This window comes from Sitophilus oryzae, unplaced genomic scaffold (genome assembly GCF_002938485.1).
Source record: "Sitophilus oryzae breed Bouriz unplaced genomic scaffold, Soryzae_2.0 scaffold_1625_pilon_pilon, whole genome shotgun sequence".
NCBI lineage: Eukaryota > Metazoa > Arthropoda > Insecta > Coleoptera > Curculionidae > Sitophilus > Sitophilus oryzae.
In genome coordinates, this window is record NW_022146309.1 from 2,471,581 (window position 1) to 2,484,584 (window position 13,004).

Sequence of the window (13,004 nt, forward strand, 5' to 3'; positions counted from 1 at the left end):
AGTATTATTACATGCTGTACAGGGTGATCCAGTTTTCTATAGGAATATGGAAATTAATAAATAAAAGACCAGAAGACTATAAAAAACATCAGCTTTATTAACTAGTACATACATATACATTTTTTTTTCGCCTCTAACAAAAACAAACAACAAATTACTAGTAATATCACATGCTATATTTAAGTAATCCATCTTTATTTGCGTAAACAATACACTAAAATATATTCTTTTTATTTTATTAAATAAATTAACTTCAAAAATTAATTTTTAAAGACGGTTCATTTGAACTACTGGTCGAAAATTTTTATAAATTCGCAAAAATAAAAATATATCACATGAAGAAAATAATACAAAGTCTTATAATTATTCAAAACACATAATTTTGTAAATAAGAAAAACATTAAAAATATTTCCTAAATTTTTAAGGTGTTTTTTTTTCAAGTATAGTTTTTATTGTTTAAAATTTTTAGTTTATGTTTATTAAAATTATTGCATTGTTAATAAATAAAATTAAAATAAATTACATAATATACTGGTACAGTTTATACTTAATTGTAAATAAATAAAAAAATATTTTAAAATCAATCCATTATCATTCTAAAAAGATCAGCACTTTCTAAAATTACATTATAATTGACTGAGCTTTCAAATGTTTGTTTAAAACAAACATTTCCTACATTTTTTGCTTTCTAACACGTATTTATTCAAGTTCGTATATAATTTCATCTAATTCTGGGTATTTTTTCCTTCTTTAAAGCTAATTATTATTTATTTTATTCATAATCTTGGCATAGCTCTAAGTTAACTAACATTCCTTGTTTTAATATTAATTAAAACATAAAAAAAATTGAGCAAAAATAATATTTTGTGTAATTCTGGGGCTACTGTTACTAAAATACAACTAAAAATCAAAAAATACATTAAAATAGTTTTGAAGCCTTAGAGCATCAACATATCTAGACACCCTCCTTGGTAGGCACATAGTAACCAACATAAAAATCAACTATTTGACGCCATTCTAAAGCAAAAAGCAGTGCTAAACACGTATTTTTGACATGTTTGTCCTACACTTGACATTTTGAACTACCTTACTCAAGAAAAATCGCCGAAATAATTGACAATTTTACCATTAAATATTTTATTCTTTGTGTATATTGTTATCAAACTTCGATAAAACTGTTAACAGAAAAGTAATAAATCTTTGAAATCTACAAAAATGTGGTATCTAACACACTTCTAATATATAGGGTGTCCCATATAAAATTTATATAGTTTATACTATAACTGTGACATTTTTTGACAGCATGCATACCCCATTTATGATCATACATATGAAAAGTTGATTAAAACAGTACAATTTGTTCTTTTAATGAGTGTTCTAGCACAAAAAAGTATAGGCTGTTAAAATATAAAGTAAATTTGAACACCCAGTACGTATTCTGTGGAATCCAAGTGTGGGTTGCCAAGTTAGTCTAGCGTGTCATTTGCTATGTTATTTTAAGCTGTCTTGTGTAGTGTAGGTTATGTTGATTATTAACACAAAAATATTATAAAACCAATGTTAAAATATTTCTGTTTGTGTTCCTTTGTGTTTCTCTCTCTCTAGTTTCAAGGGATAAACGTGATATTTGGCAACACCGACAGCCGTGTTATTACTGGTTGTACTCATTGGAGAGTTACAGTACTTTACCCTAAATTTTCCCTTACAAAGCGATCAATTTACATTTTTTTCCTTTCCATTTCTCCACCAATTTCCTGTGTTCCTCCATATCTCTCAGTAGCGTCACTTGCCTGGACTGCGCACTCAGTTTCCTAGGGTCCAAGTTAGCTCCAAAAGTCTGCACGCCTCTGGCCAGCTTACCCAGCGGCGAAAATAATTCCCTGGCTCCAGACACTGGACTAGCGAGGCGATTTTTCAAGCCAGAGTCGCTCTGGCTTTGCGAAATGTTCTTCTGGATATCGTAGTCCGACGTGGATCTGTCCATGGTGGCCGATGAGGCGGATTTGTGCTCTACGATGTGAGCTGGATCATCTATTTCCCCCGATGATCTACTGTGTTTTTCGTGGAGCTTTAGTGATTTTGGAGGGGCTAGTTTTTGGTCTGGAGTGAGCTGGATAGAGTCTGCCGTTACCTGGAAATGAGCCAGTAAATGAAAAAAAGTCCCAACAAAGCAAATATCAAGATTTTTTACCTGAATTTCTGGAGCAGCAACAGACTGAACACGATTTTTTTTCTCCTGTAGGACTGCATCGCCTCCAGCAATGTCATTGGGATTAGTTTGTCCCATTACTATACCAACGCTGGGCAAAAACACGTCTTCATTTATCAGAGCACCCTCGGTACATTCTAGGCCTGAAAATACAAAGTTTTCTTTTATTTTAATATAAAAATAAAATTATTTTTTGTTTTGTGTGCAATAGAAATGGTAAATGTGTCTTTTAAGTGGATTAAAAGACCTTGAAAGTGAGAGTAACTCTCCGGGTGTCTTCGTCATCGCGACATTTACAAAACACATTAAAAATTCTATACGACGAAGATATCGACAAGGAACGACAATATAGGGTTCCATACCAATACAACTAATTTAATAATGTCAGAATAAATAATAATGAATAAATAGGGAATTAATTAGGAATAAATACACCAGTATTAAAAATTTATACAAATTTTAGCTTCACTCTAAAAATTAATGAATATAAGGAATTAATAATAATGAAATAACGAATTAATGACAAATAATGAATTAATCATGAATAAATAGTGAAGTATTGAAGAAAAAATAAACCGGTATTGAAAATCTTTACCAGTTTCAATTCCGCCTTGAAAATGAATGAATATATAATCAAATAATAATGAATATATAACGAATTAATGACAAATAATGAATTAATCATAAATAAATAGTGAAGTATTAAAGAATAAATAAACCAGTATTGAAAATCTTTACAAGTTTCAATTTCGCCTTTAAAATTAATGAATATATGATCAATTAATAATTAGTAAATAACGAATTAATGACAAATAATGAACTAATCATGAATAAATAGTGAAATAATAACCGGTATTGAAAATCTTTACCAGTTTCAATTCCGCCTTGAAAATGAATGAATATATAATCAAATAATAATGAATAAATAACGAATTAATGACAAATAATGAATTAATCATAAATAAATAGTGAAGTATTGAAGAATAAATAAACCAGTATTGAAAATCTTTACAAGTTTCAATTTCGCCTTTAAAATTAATGAATATATGATCAATTAATAATTAATAAATAACGAATTAATGACAAATAATGAATTAATCATGAATAAATAGTGAAATAATAACCGGTATTGAAAATCTTTACCAGTTTCAATTCCGCCTTGAAAATGAATGAATATATAATCAAATAATAATGAATAAATAACGAATTAATGACAAATAATGAATTAATCATAAATAAATAGTGAAGTATTGAAGAATAAATAAACCAGTATTGAAAATCTTTACAAGTTTCAATTTCGCCTTTAAAATTAATGAATATATGATCAGTTAATAATTAATAAATAACGAATTAATGACAAATAATGAATTAATCATGAATAAATAGTGAAATATTGAAGAATAAATAAACCAAGATATCCGAAGTGTAAGATCACCTAATGCACATATAACACATTATTACCATAAGAATGATTGGAATAAAAATATTAGCTTTTTCTCTGTAGCTAGAAGTAGTAAAAGGAGTAAATTCATTGTGATCATACCTTGCTCAACGCTGGGTTCAGTACTAGACCCAGAGGCAGATCCAGTTTGTGGTTGGAATATTGAATTCTCATAATCTTCGTCTGAATCGCTGGTACTGTCCCGTCTGGTACGCTGACCAATGGTAAAACGCGGTTTCGGGTTCAGTTTGGACTTGAAACTAATTTTGTTGAGCTTAGAAAATTGCTGAGTCATATTTGAAATGGCCTTAGAACCTAAAAATGCAATAAAAAACGATATTTTTCAAAAAAGGTGTAATGGTTCATTTGAACTAATTTTGACTAAAATTAAGATTTTCATAGAAATAAGTCTATGACACGTTGGAATAACTCACCAACGCTTTTTATTGCTGACAGTTGTGTTTCCGAGACGTTTCTGGTAATCTGGGGCAAGTTCATCAGGTCCAGGTAAATATTGCTACTTCTAGAAGTCCCGTCGTCAATAATTTTGGATTTTCGCTTGTCCAGAGCTTGACCAGTGTTGAAAGGAACTGTAGGAAGACCGGCTATCTCTATAGCCACAGAAAACGCCTCACAAATCGTCTTCAAAGATTCTAAAAATGGTTTAAAAATTTTAACAATTGATTTTAAATTCTGTTCGTCTTGAATTTTACATTATTTTTATTATTCATTAAATTTCAGAATTTTCATAAATTAATACCAGATAAACAGAAAAAAAACACACTAGCCTCCAGTCAGCGAATTTTTGAAATTAATTTCCTGAGAGAATAAAATTAAAGGCTGGCTTTAGAAGCATAAAAAATTAATACAAATGGCATTAACTATAAAAAAATCGTTCCATCTGGGCTTAGAAACGTGAAATACTAATTTATAACATTTTTAAGCACTATAAACTTAATTTTTAGTGCCCTGTTAGTGGCAAGAAAAAGCAACATGGATGGTTCATTTGAACTACTCCAGTAAAAATTTAAAAACTTACCAATTTCTTCTTCTACGTTCTTTATTACAACTGCCATATTATTGAAAAATCTCAAATGAGTCGATCTAAACATGTGATAGTACCCAGGAACACCATTAACTTTGTAGTTGATCCTTATACAATGCTTGTTCTTGTTCAATTTGAACAAATTTCCCGAAGATTGGGGCATACCAAACTCCAAAAGGTCCACATCACTTAATTCGACGTTTTGGAACTTTGTAACCTTGTCCACCTGTAAATAAAACAATTTTTTATAATAATTGATAATGATTTTTGACAAAAACACGTACCTGGTCATCATAGTCTGCAACAAAGTACGAATCCCTGGTCAAAATCAAAATGGAGTCCATCTCAGTCTCGCTGGGATCCCCAGTGACAGGATCTGCATTGATTAGGCCCCATGCGCCTACAACCAGCTCAGGCTGATTGATCAGCATCTTTTTACAATCTTCTATCAATATTTTTACATGTTCCGCTGTTGCAATATTGTCCTCTTCGTAGTTTGACTTGTTATCAATGAATATATCTTCAGAAACGTAATTGCCTACGAAGAGAAACAATAAGGTGTAGTATAATATACTGGGTGTTCGCCTATAGAAAAAAATTACCTAACATAATGTCTATAGTGCCTTGTCTGGCTGAATCCTTGAATCTGCTCAGGTAGTACCTGAAAATGAAACTCCTATACAACCAGAAACGCACGAGATTTCATCAACACCTTCAAGACATTACCACATAACCTCTTTTTTCTCTTCAACAAACCAAGCCTGTTGTGCACCTAGAAGCTTTTTTAGTCACGCTATATTATAAAGACAACAAAAATAAATGCGCCAAGAACGATAATATAGGGTTCCATACCAATACAACTAATTTAATAATGTCAAAATAAATAATAATGAATAAATAAGGAATTAATTAGGAATAAATAAACCAGTATTAAAAATTTATACAAATTTTAGCTTCAATCTAAAATGAATATAAAGTAATGAATATAAGGAATTAATAATGAATAAATAGCGAATTAATGACAAATAATGAATTAATCATGAATATATAGTGGAGTATTGAAGAATAAATAAACCAGAATTGAAAAGCTTTACAAGTTTCAATTTTGCCTTTAAAATTAATGAATATATGATCAATTAATAATGAATAAATAACGAATTAATGACAAATAAATAATGAATTAATGACAAATAAATAATGAATTAATGACAAATAAATAATGAATAAATAAACAGGTACAGGATAAATAAAAAAGTATAAGAAAGATTCACATATTAGCTGTAAGGTATGAAACCCCAGAAATACGATAAAAAATAAGTTAATGCGTGTGTTCCTCGGGAAAACCGTTTATTAGATCCTATAAATCCTGCCAACTGACCTAGACATTTGATAGATAAGGTGTGCCAGTTCGAATTCTTGCTGCAGCGCCAAGTGAGGCGCTAAACGTGGCGTTTCTTCTGGTAAATGTTCGGCCGCTATGCAGCTGACGATTCTGAGAAACGTCCAGAAGTCTTGGACTTCGTAGTCCCGGAGCTCAGCGCCCTGGGCTATGTCCAGGGCGCACTGCCTAACCGAGTCCTTAAAATGATTCGTAAAATATCTACAAAGGACAGAAAAGGAAAAATATGTTGGATTCGTGGGTTTGGGGTATATTTACTGGTAGAAATTGTTGGTAAATCGGTCAAAAATAATGAATAAATGTACCTGTTAGCTGAGTTCATGCCATCCTTCATGATGCCTGTGAATTTTCGTTCGCCAGTCCTGGTGTAATCTCCCTAAAATAAAATGTTTTTTTATTCAAATTATTCTTTATTACAGTAATTTTATTCATTCAGTCTTTATTAATTTAGTGTTATTCTTTACAATTGCTTGTTTATTGAAAATGTACCTTCAGTGCATTGGTTCCTGCATACTGCTTGCTTATAGTATCTCCATTATTAGCCCACAACAACTGAAAAGTCTGTTTAATGTTGTTGGGTATTTCCCCCTCAGGTGAGACCAATCCCAGCTTGCAGAACTGCATTTCCATCACAGCTTTTCCTAAAGCAGTCTAGAAGAAAAATCTTTTTTTATTCCAATTCAAAAATATTAAGAAAAAAACGTATCCACCTGGACAACATTTGTTCTGTCCAAACAATCAATACAATTGACTCTGAACACTCCGTTTTGAGAACATATATGCCCCTGCTTATCCCTCCAGCAATAGTTCATTTCTTTCAGGATATCTTCCACTGCGCTTGTCAAAATTGATACATTTTCAAAATGCATTCCTCTACTGGAAAGATAAATAGGTTAATTAGGTTTAATTTACAATATTACATATTTTTTACTTACCAGTACTCGTGGAAATCAAATGTAACATATGTTAGAAAAGGACTGTCCAGGAGCAACATATGATGTGAATATGCATCGAAAATAACTTTTTCTTTGCCAGTTTGATCAACTAAATTTACTGCACAAACTGGACCATACTTTTTTATCTCCTTGGTGAAATGTTTTTCAAAAGCCACACAAGTTTCAGTTTCGCCTTTAATATCCATGAATAAATAATGAATTAATGAAGACTAAATATACCAGTATTGAATAGAGTATAGAGAAGATTCAATTCAAACACAGAGACAAATTTCTGTGTGCTATAATCAATTACCTTTATCCAATCTTGGTGGAGGCCTATATTTATAACCAGGCTGCGACCAAAAAACTGGCACTGAACCGCGTACTTGCAAAAATGACACTTCGTGACTCTGGTATGCTATAATCTGTTCTGTTTCAACATAGTTTGCAACTTCGCCATCATCATCAACTCCACGCCGCTTGTATCTGAATAAAAAATCATTAAAAACTTTCTTTACTAAATTATCATGTGTTTCTAACCTTGTACCAGCTCTAAACCTACTCCTTCTCGACAAAATACACAGAGTAAAAATTTCGTACAACTTTTCCTTGTCATCTTCGTTGGAAAAATGCCCCACATCAACTCTACAGTCTCTAATTTGAATGAAGCCTTGTATTATAGGCAGGATCCATGGATCACAAAGACTATTCTATAATTTTAACAATATATAAATTGAGTACAATGAAAATGATACTTTCAATTCATACTTCACTATTTATTAGGCATGATAGCATGTGTTTGTTCCAAAAAAACTTATCATCCACTGTTTTCCAAAGGTATTTACTATCAATTAAGTTATTTTTCTCCAAATAACATAGTCTTTGTAAGGAATTTGTTAAGTCTGTTGTATGTGAATAGTAAAACGAATCTGTATCCGTGAAAACCTTGTAAAACTCTTCTATTATTTGCTTTTCAAACTTGTCTTTGTCTTTAATGTCACGCTTAGGCATCCCTGTAGCTATTGCAGCTGCTTGTTGAGTGGTATTTTTTATAGTACTGCCTGCACTTTTTAATGTACCCCATGTTTTACTCAAAGTATTTTTCTGTAACTCTAGCAATGGATTTGAAGTGTTTGGTTTCTTTAAACTGATTGTTTTGTGTTTTGTACAGGTTCTTAAGTTAAGAGCGACATTTTCAGTGTTCAACGGTAAAAAAACGACTGACTTTATTTTGTAAACTTCATTATTGCCATGTAGTTTACCAACGAGGGAACTTTCCTTGATTAAAAGAAGCTTTGGATCGAAAAGGGGGACATATTCGACTTTTCCAATGATTCCCTCGCATATTCCTAGACAAATTGGGTCTTCTGCATCAGGTAAATCCCATCCTAAGACATGAAAAAAGGGTTTACATTCTTGCGAAATATCTGGGTTAAAGGGAACTCATTTATTATTTACCTGTTTTAGGTATAAATGCGCCAGTGTTTCGATCCCACCATAGGGAATATTCGTCTTTGACAAAAATATAAAACTCATTTGTGCGAAAAAGTTCCATTTTTTTATTAAATTAAAGGAAAAGTTGTATTTTGTATTTAAATTTCTTCACCTGTCAAAGAACCAAAACACAATCAACCTTGAGAATGTAGGGACGGTAACAAAGTATCGATATTCTAAATATGTCGATATATATTCAAAAACATATGGATATATTCTAAAAAATATTTTGGTTTTTCATAATAGTTTTGTTGTAAAATTAACAATTAAAATTATAGCCTGAACACAATACTAAATAAATAGATAAATATAATTTAATACAACATGCTTAAAATTAATTTAATAGCGATTGTCTTGATCGGTAATCGATATTATTTAAAGAAAATGATACAATCTATCGATATATTTATAATTATTTCCGTCCCTACTTGAGGCGCTGTCAAGTTGACATCAAAACAAAACACCAAGGAGTGAAAGAGAGAGATATAGTAAATTCAAAGAGTGCGAGAGAGATAATACGAAAAAAGGAAGTGGATAATGATTCGTAAACGCGGAACGAAAAGATCAATTTGTTTGCACATGCGAACAATTCATTATTTTTAATTTAGTTTCGTTTGGGAAAAAATTAATAACGTTTAATTAACATTTAACGCAGACTAAGCATTAAAAACATGAGACTATTTAATTGCTGTAAACGTGAGTTTGTCGTACAAGTACAATTAACTATATGTGTACCCCTTTTAAAGACAAATATGTTTTTTCTCCTTCAAAAAAACTAATAAAAAATCGAAATTAATCCATTTTCTGAATGCAATTTTTGTTTATGACCAAACCAAAGTCCTTTATATGTGTAGCTTTAAATGTTTACATGTAAAAAATGAAAATTATGTGTTTCTACAAAAAAAACCAAGACATATATTTCTAAAATATATTTCTAGAAAAAAAAATCAGTCTGCTAAATCCAATTGATTAAAATACCTAGCAATAATACAAATATACAAATTCAAAGGTGCAGCAACCTCCTCATTAACACTGTCACTTAAACCTGCCCTAATATCAGCACAAATCTTTGTAAATTCCCTCAATTTAAAACAGCAATCTGGAGTTAAGGGTTTCTCCAGCAAAACCAGTATGGCATAGATCCACGATCCAACATTGTTGTTTATAAAAGTCCTGTCTTGTTTTAATGTGTTTGTTATATCTTGTAACAGTTGCACCTTTGCTGCCTGAGAGTACTGAGTGATTTCCGAGAATTTTGGCGCAGCTTCGTGGATTTTTCTCAGTAAATCTTCAGTTCTGAACCTGTCTCTCAAAGGCAAAGCTGTTTTGGAGTTGTTAACAAAATTTCTCAGTTGAATAAAGTCTTTTAGAGCGTTATCTTGCCAATCTTTTGTTGGGTAAAACTTGTCTAAAGCTTTACTTGTTGCTACGTCCTAAAATTGTTCCAAATTTATGTATTTAGAAGCAAAAAAAGTAACTTTTTAGATACCTTGTTAATGTGTACTGTCTGATTTTTGGTAAACTTAGTAAAATCAGCTTTTGCTGTTACCCATTTCTTACATTTCTTTGTTCTTTCGTATATTACATGTTGCAGATATTCTTCACCTATAGATAAACAAATTATAATACAAAAAAACAGGAATTTTACCATAATTATAGACCTGTTTGTGGTATGGAGTTTGGATCGAAGTTTTCGGGTATACAGACATCTAAAGCTTTCTTTTGAATGCCCGATTCGTCACTGCTTGATTCAGAATCGCTTAAATACATTATTTAGTTTAAAAAAAGCATTTAAAATCTTGAAATAAAACGTAAACAACCGGCATGTAAAGGACCTTTGACATGTTTCAAAATACTCGAATGCCATTGGTCCATTACGTTTTGGATCTGTCAAAAATGAGAAAAAATGAAGTTTATTGTGATAACCTCGAAATTATTTGAAACTTTTCTGCTTTTTTACCGCAACATTATCGTTCTTTTACGTTTTTACAGCTATGGAAGGAAAACTTCCACTAATAATCAAATGGAGCGGAAAAGAATACGAGGTTTACATCTCAGAGGACGACTCCGTGGCTGATCTGAAGCGAGAAATCCTTTACAAGACCGCTGTGAGGCCAGAAAGACAAAAACTTTTAAACATAAAAATGAAAGGTAAAGTTCACTTAGAAGAACGGTTCAAAACAGGGTATTTCTATTGTTAATTTATCAGGCAAAGGTTCAGACGAGGAATGTAAAATAAGCAGTCTCAAACTGAAACCAAACTTTAAGATTATGATGATGGGATCTCTCGAACAAGACATTGTAGAGGCCAATACGGCTCCTTCAAATTTACCAGAAGTAGTTAATGATTTTGATATAGAAGGTATTACTTTTATACCTACAGGTTGAATTAATGTATGCTAATTAGGTATTTTTTGCTATACAGATGAAGCAGTAGCTATAGAAAACCAAGAAGTATATCTTGCTAAAGTTTCACGTAGAGTTAAGGAGTACGAGGTTAAAATACTGAACGAGTTAAGACCAGGAAAGAAACTGCTTGTGCTAGATATTGATTATACACTATTTGATCACAGGACAACAGCACAATCTGGTTAATATTTTAAATAACACTGAAAAAAATTATATAATACAATAATGCATTTTTATATAGGTGCTGAATTAATGAGACCTTATTTGCATGAATTTCTAACAAGTGCATACGAGGATTATGATATAGTGATATGGTCAGCAACCAACATGAAATGGATTATAGAAAAAATGAAGTTGTTAGGAGTTGATAAACATCCGGACTATAAAATTGCATTTTATTTGGATTCGTTGGCGATGATTTCAGTTCACACACCCAAATATGGAGTCATAGATGTAAGTAGTTGTTTATTTGATAATTTAGGTTACACAAGCTTAGTTGCATACGCAACAAAATATTTACTGATATGTTAGTTAACTAGAATAATGAACAATTTGTTGACTGTGCAAAAATTATTTCTAATAGCTATTAAAAATGTTAATTTATAATTAATATTTTTATGGGGCATATTTTAATATTTTTTAATAAAAGGATATACTTATACAGGGTCATATATTATTTAAGAATATTATCACATGCTTAAGGCAATCTGTTTTATATGTATTCAAATTTCTAAAAACACTCTGTAGGTGTCTGTGTTAAATCTATTTGTACTTGAAACCCTTGGATGTCATTTGGGGTAAATATGAATATATTTAAATATTTTTTATACTGCGTGTTTAAATAAATTCTGACACACACGAGAAAAAAACTATTTTAGTTTTCTCAAAGATTTTTATTTTTATAATAAAAAGTGTGCACATAGAAGTATATATACAGAGGTGTTATTTAAGTATGCTATCACATACTTAAAACACCCTGTAGATATATAAAAAAAATTGAAAAAATAAATATTTTTCTGTCTTCAAATTTTAAAAAATATCCTGTATGTATCTCTGTTAAATTTGTTTATAGGTAAAACCCTTGGGAGTTATTTGGGGTAAATATGAACAGTATTCCACAAAAAATACGATAATGTTTGACGATATTAGACGTAATTTTATCATGAACCCAAAAAATGGTCTCAGAATCAGACCATTTAGGGAAGCACATTTAAACAGGTGGGTTTAACATCAAAAATTATTCATTTTAATCAGTAAAATTTAAAATTCCAACTATCTCAAAGGTTCCTGATCTTCTGAAGGTACAGAATTGTTTTAAAAATATATTTTTTTGAAAATGTTTAGATATAAAGACGACGAACTGCTGAGATTGTCGAAATATTTGAAAGACTTGGCGGAACATTGCGCGGATTTTTCCTCTGTGAATCACCGGCACTGGGAGAAATACAAGCCTAAAAAAAGGAGGCACAGCAAAGATAGCAGAGATAACAAAGATAGGGATAGGACAGATAGAATAGACAAGGCAGAAAGTTAAAAATAAATTAATAAATAAAGTTTATGTTTATAGGTCTTAGTTTTGGTGTGATGTGTTTTTTTTCTAGGATGAAGATAGTTGCATTTAAAGAAAGGGGACTCAAGTATATTTTTTCAGTTCGCCCTGTATAAAACACACGACTTAAAGAAATATTTTTAGTATAAAATTGTTTTCAGATATTTTAGAAACGCCTTGTATATTTATATGGACAAGACACTGTTTGTTGTGGCTTAAAAAAAAATAATTTAAATAAATATTGAGTCGTCTTCTTTGCTAATGTCCGTGCAACAATTGAAAAAGTCCCGGTGTACCAAAAAAATAATCAAATTATGAATAAAAAAGTGTTCATATATTAGTTGGCATTACTGTATTAATTGTTATAAAAAATCAAAGCCAATAAATTACTCTATTATTCTGACACATGTTTGATTTTACTTTCTAGTTCATCAACGTTCAAAGTATTTGACCTTAATTAGTGAAAATTTATAAATATCGAACTTTTTGTTTATGTCTGTGTTGTAAAAATAATCGTACCTG

General features: G+C 30.8%; 3 protein-coding genes across 4 annotated transcripts; 1 reads left to right on the forward strand and 2 right to left on the reverse strand.

Annotated features, from left to right (window-relative positions):
• Nucleotides 1-818: 818 nt before the first annotated feature.
• On the reverse strand, nt 819-8,657 carry LOC115880497 (phosphatidylinositide phosphatase SAC2). Of its 2 annotated transcripts, XM_030897709.1 has the most exons (16): nt 8,489-8,657; nt 7,799-8,418; nt 7,571-7,740; nt 7,344-7,516; nt 7,031-7,223; nt 6,806-6,971; nt 6,585-6,746; nt 6,401-6,471; nt 6,075-6,296; nt 5,299-5,357; nt 4,981-5,234; nt 4,691-4,922; nt 4,086-4,304; nt 3,754-3,966; nt 2,193-2,353; nt 819-2,132 (listed from the first exon to the last, which is right to left on the reverse strand). In XM_030897709.1, the coding sequence occupies exons 1-16, from the start codon at nt 8,583-8,585 to the stop codon at nt 1,704-1,706; spliced, it is 3,441 nt and encodes a 1,146-aa protein (XP_030753569.1). In that variant the 5' UTR covers nt 8,586-8,657; the 3' UTR covers nt 819-1,703. The 2 variants fall into 2 exon arrangements, with proteins under 2 accessions (XP_030753569.1, XP_030753570.1); XM_030897710.1 differs by lacking the exon at nt 6,075-6,296.
• A 781-nt stretch (nt 8,658-9,438) lies between these two features.
• Nucleotides 9,439-10,400, reverse strand: LOC115880557 (gem-associated protein 2). Its single transcript, XM_030897788.1, has 3 exons — nt 10,186-10,400; nt 10,014-10,129; nt 9,439-9,957 (listed from the first exon to the last, which is right to left on the reverse strand). The coding sequence occupies exons 1-3, from the start codon at nt 10,292-10,294 to the stop codon at nt 9,472-9,474; spliced, it is 711 nt and encodes a 236-aa protein (XP_030753648.1). The 5' UTR covers nt 10,295-10,400; the 3' UTR covers nt 9,439-9,471.
• Nucleotides 10,401-10,407: 7 nt separating this feature from the next.
• Nucleotides 10,408-12,887, forward strand: LOC115880556 (ubiquitin-like domain-containing CTD phosphatase 1). The gene is made up of 6 exons (XM_030897786.1): nt 10,408-10,675; nt 10,734-10,886; nt 10,950-11,114; nt 11,175-11,386; nt 12,006-12,151; nt 12,278-12,887. The coding sequence occupies exons 1-6, from the start codon at nt 10,519-10,521 to the stop codon at nt 12,465-12,467; spliced, it is 1,023 nt and encodes a 340-aa protein (XP_030753646.1). The 5' UTR covers nt 10,408-10,518; the 3' UTR covers nt 12,468-12,887.
• Nucleotides 12,888-13,004: the final 117 nt, after the last annotated feature.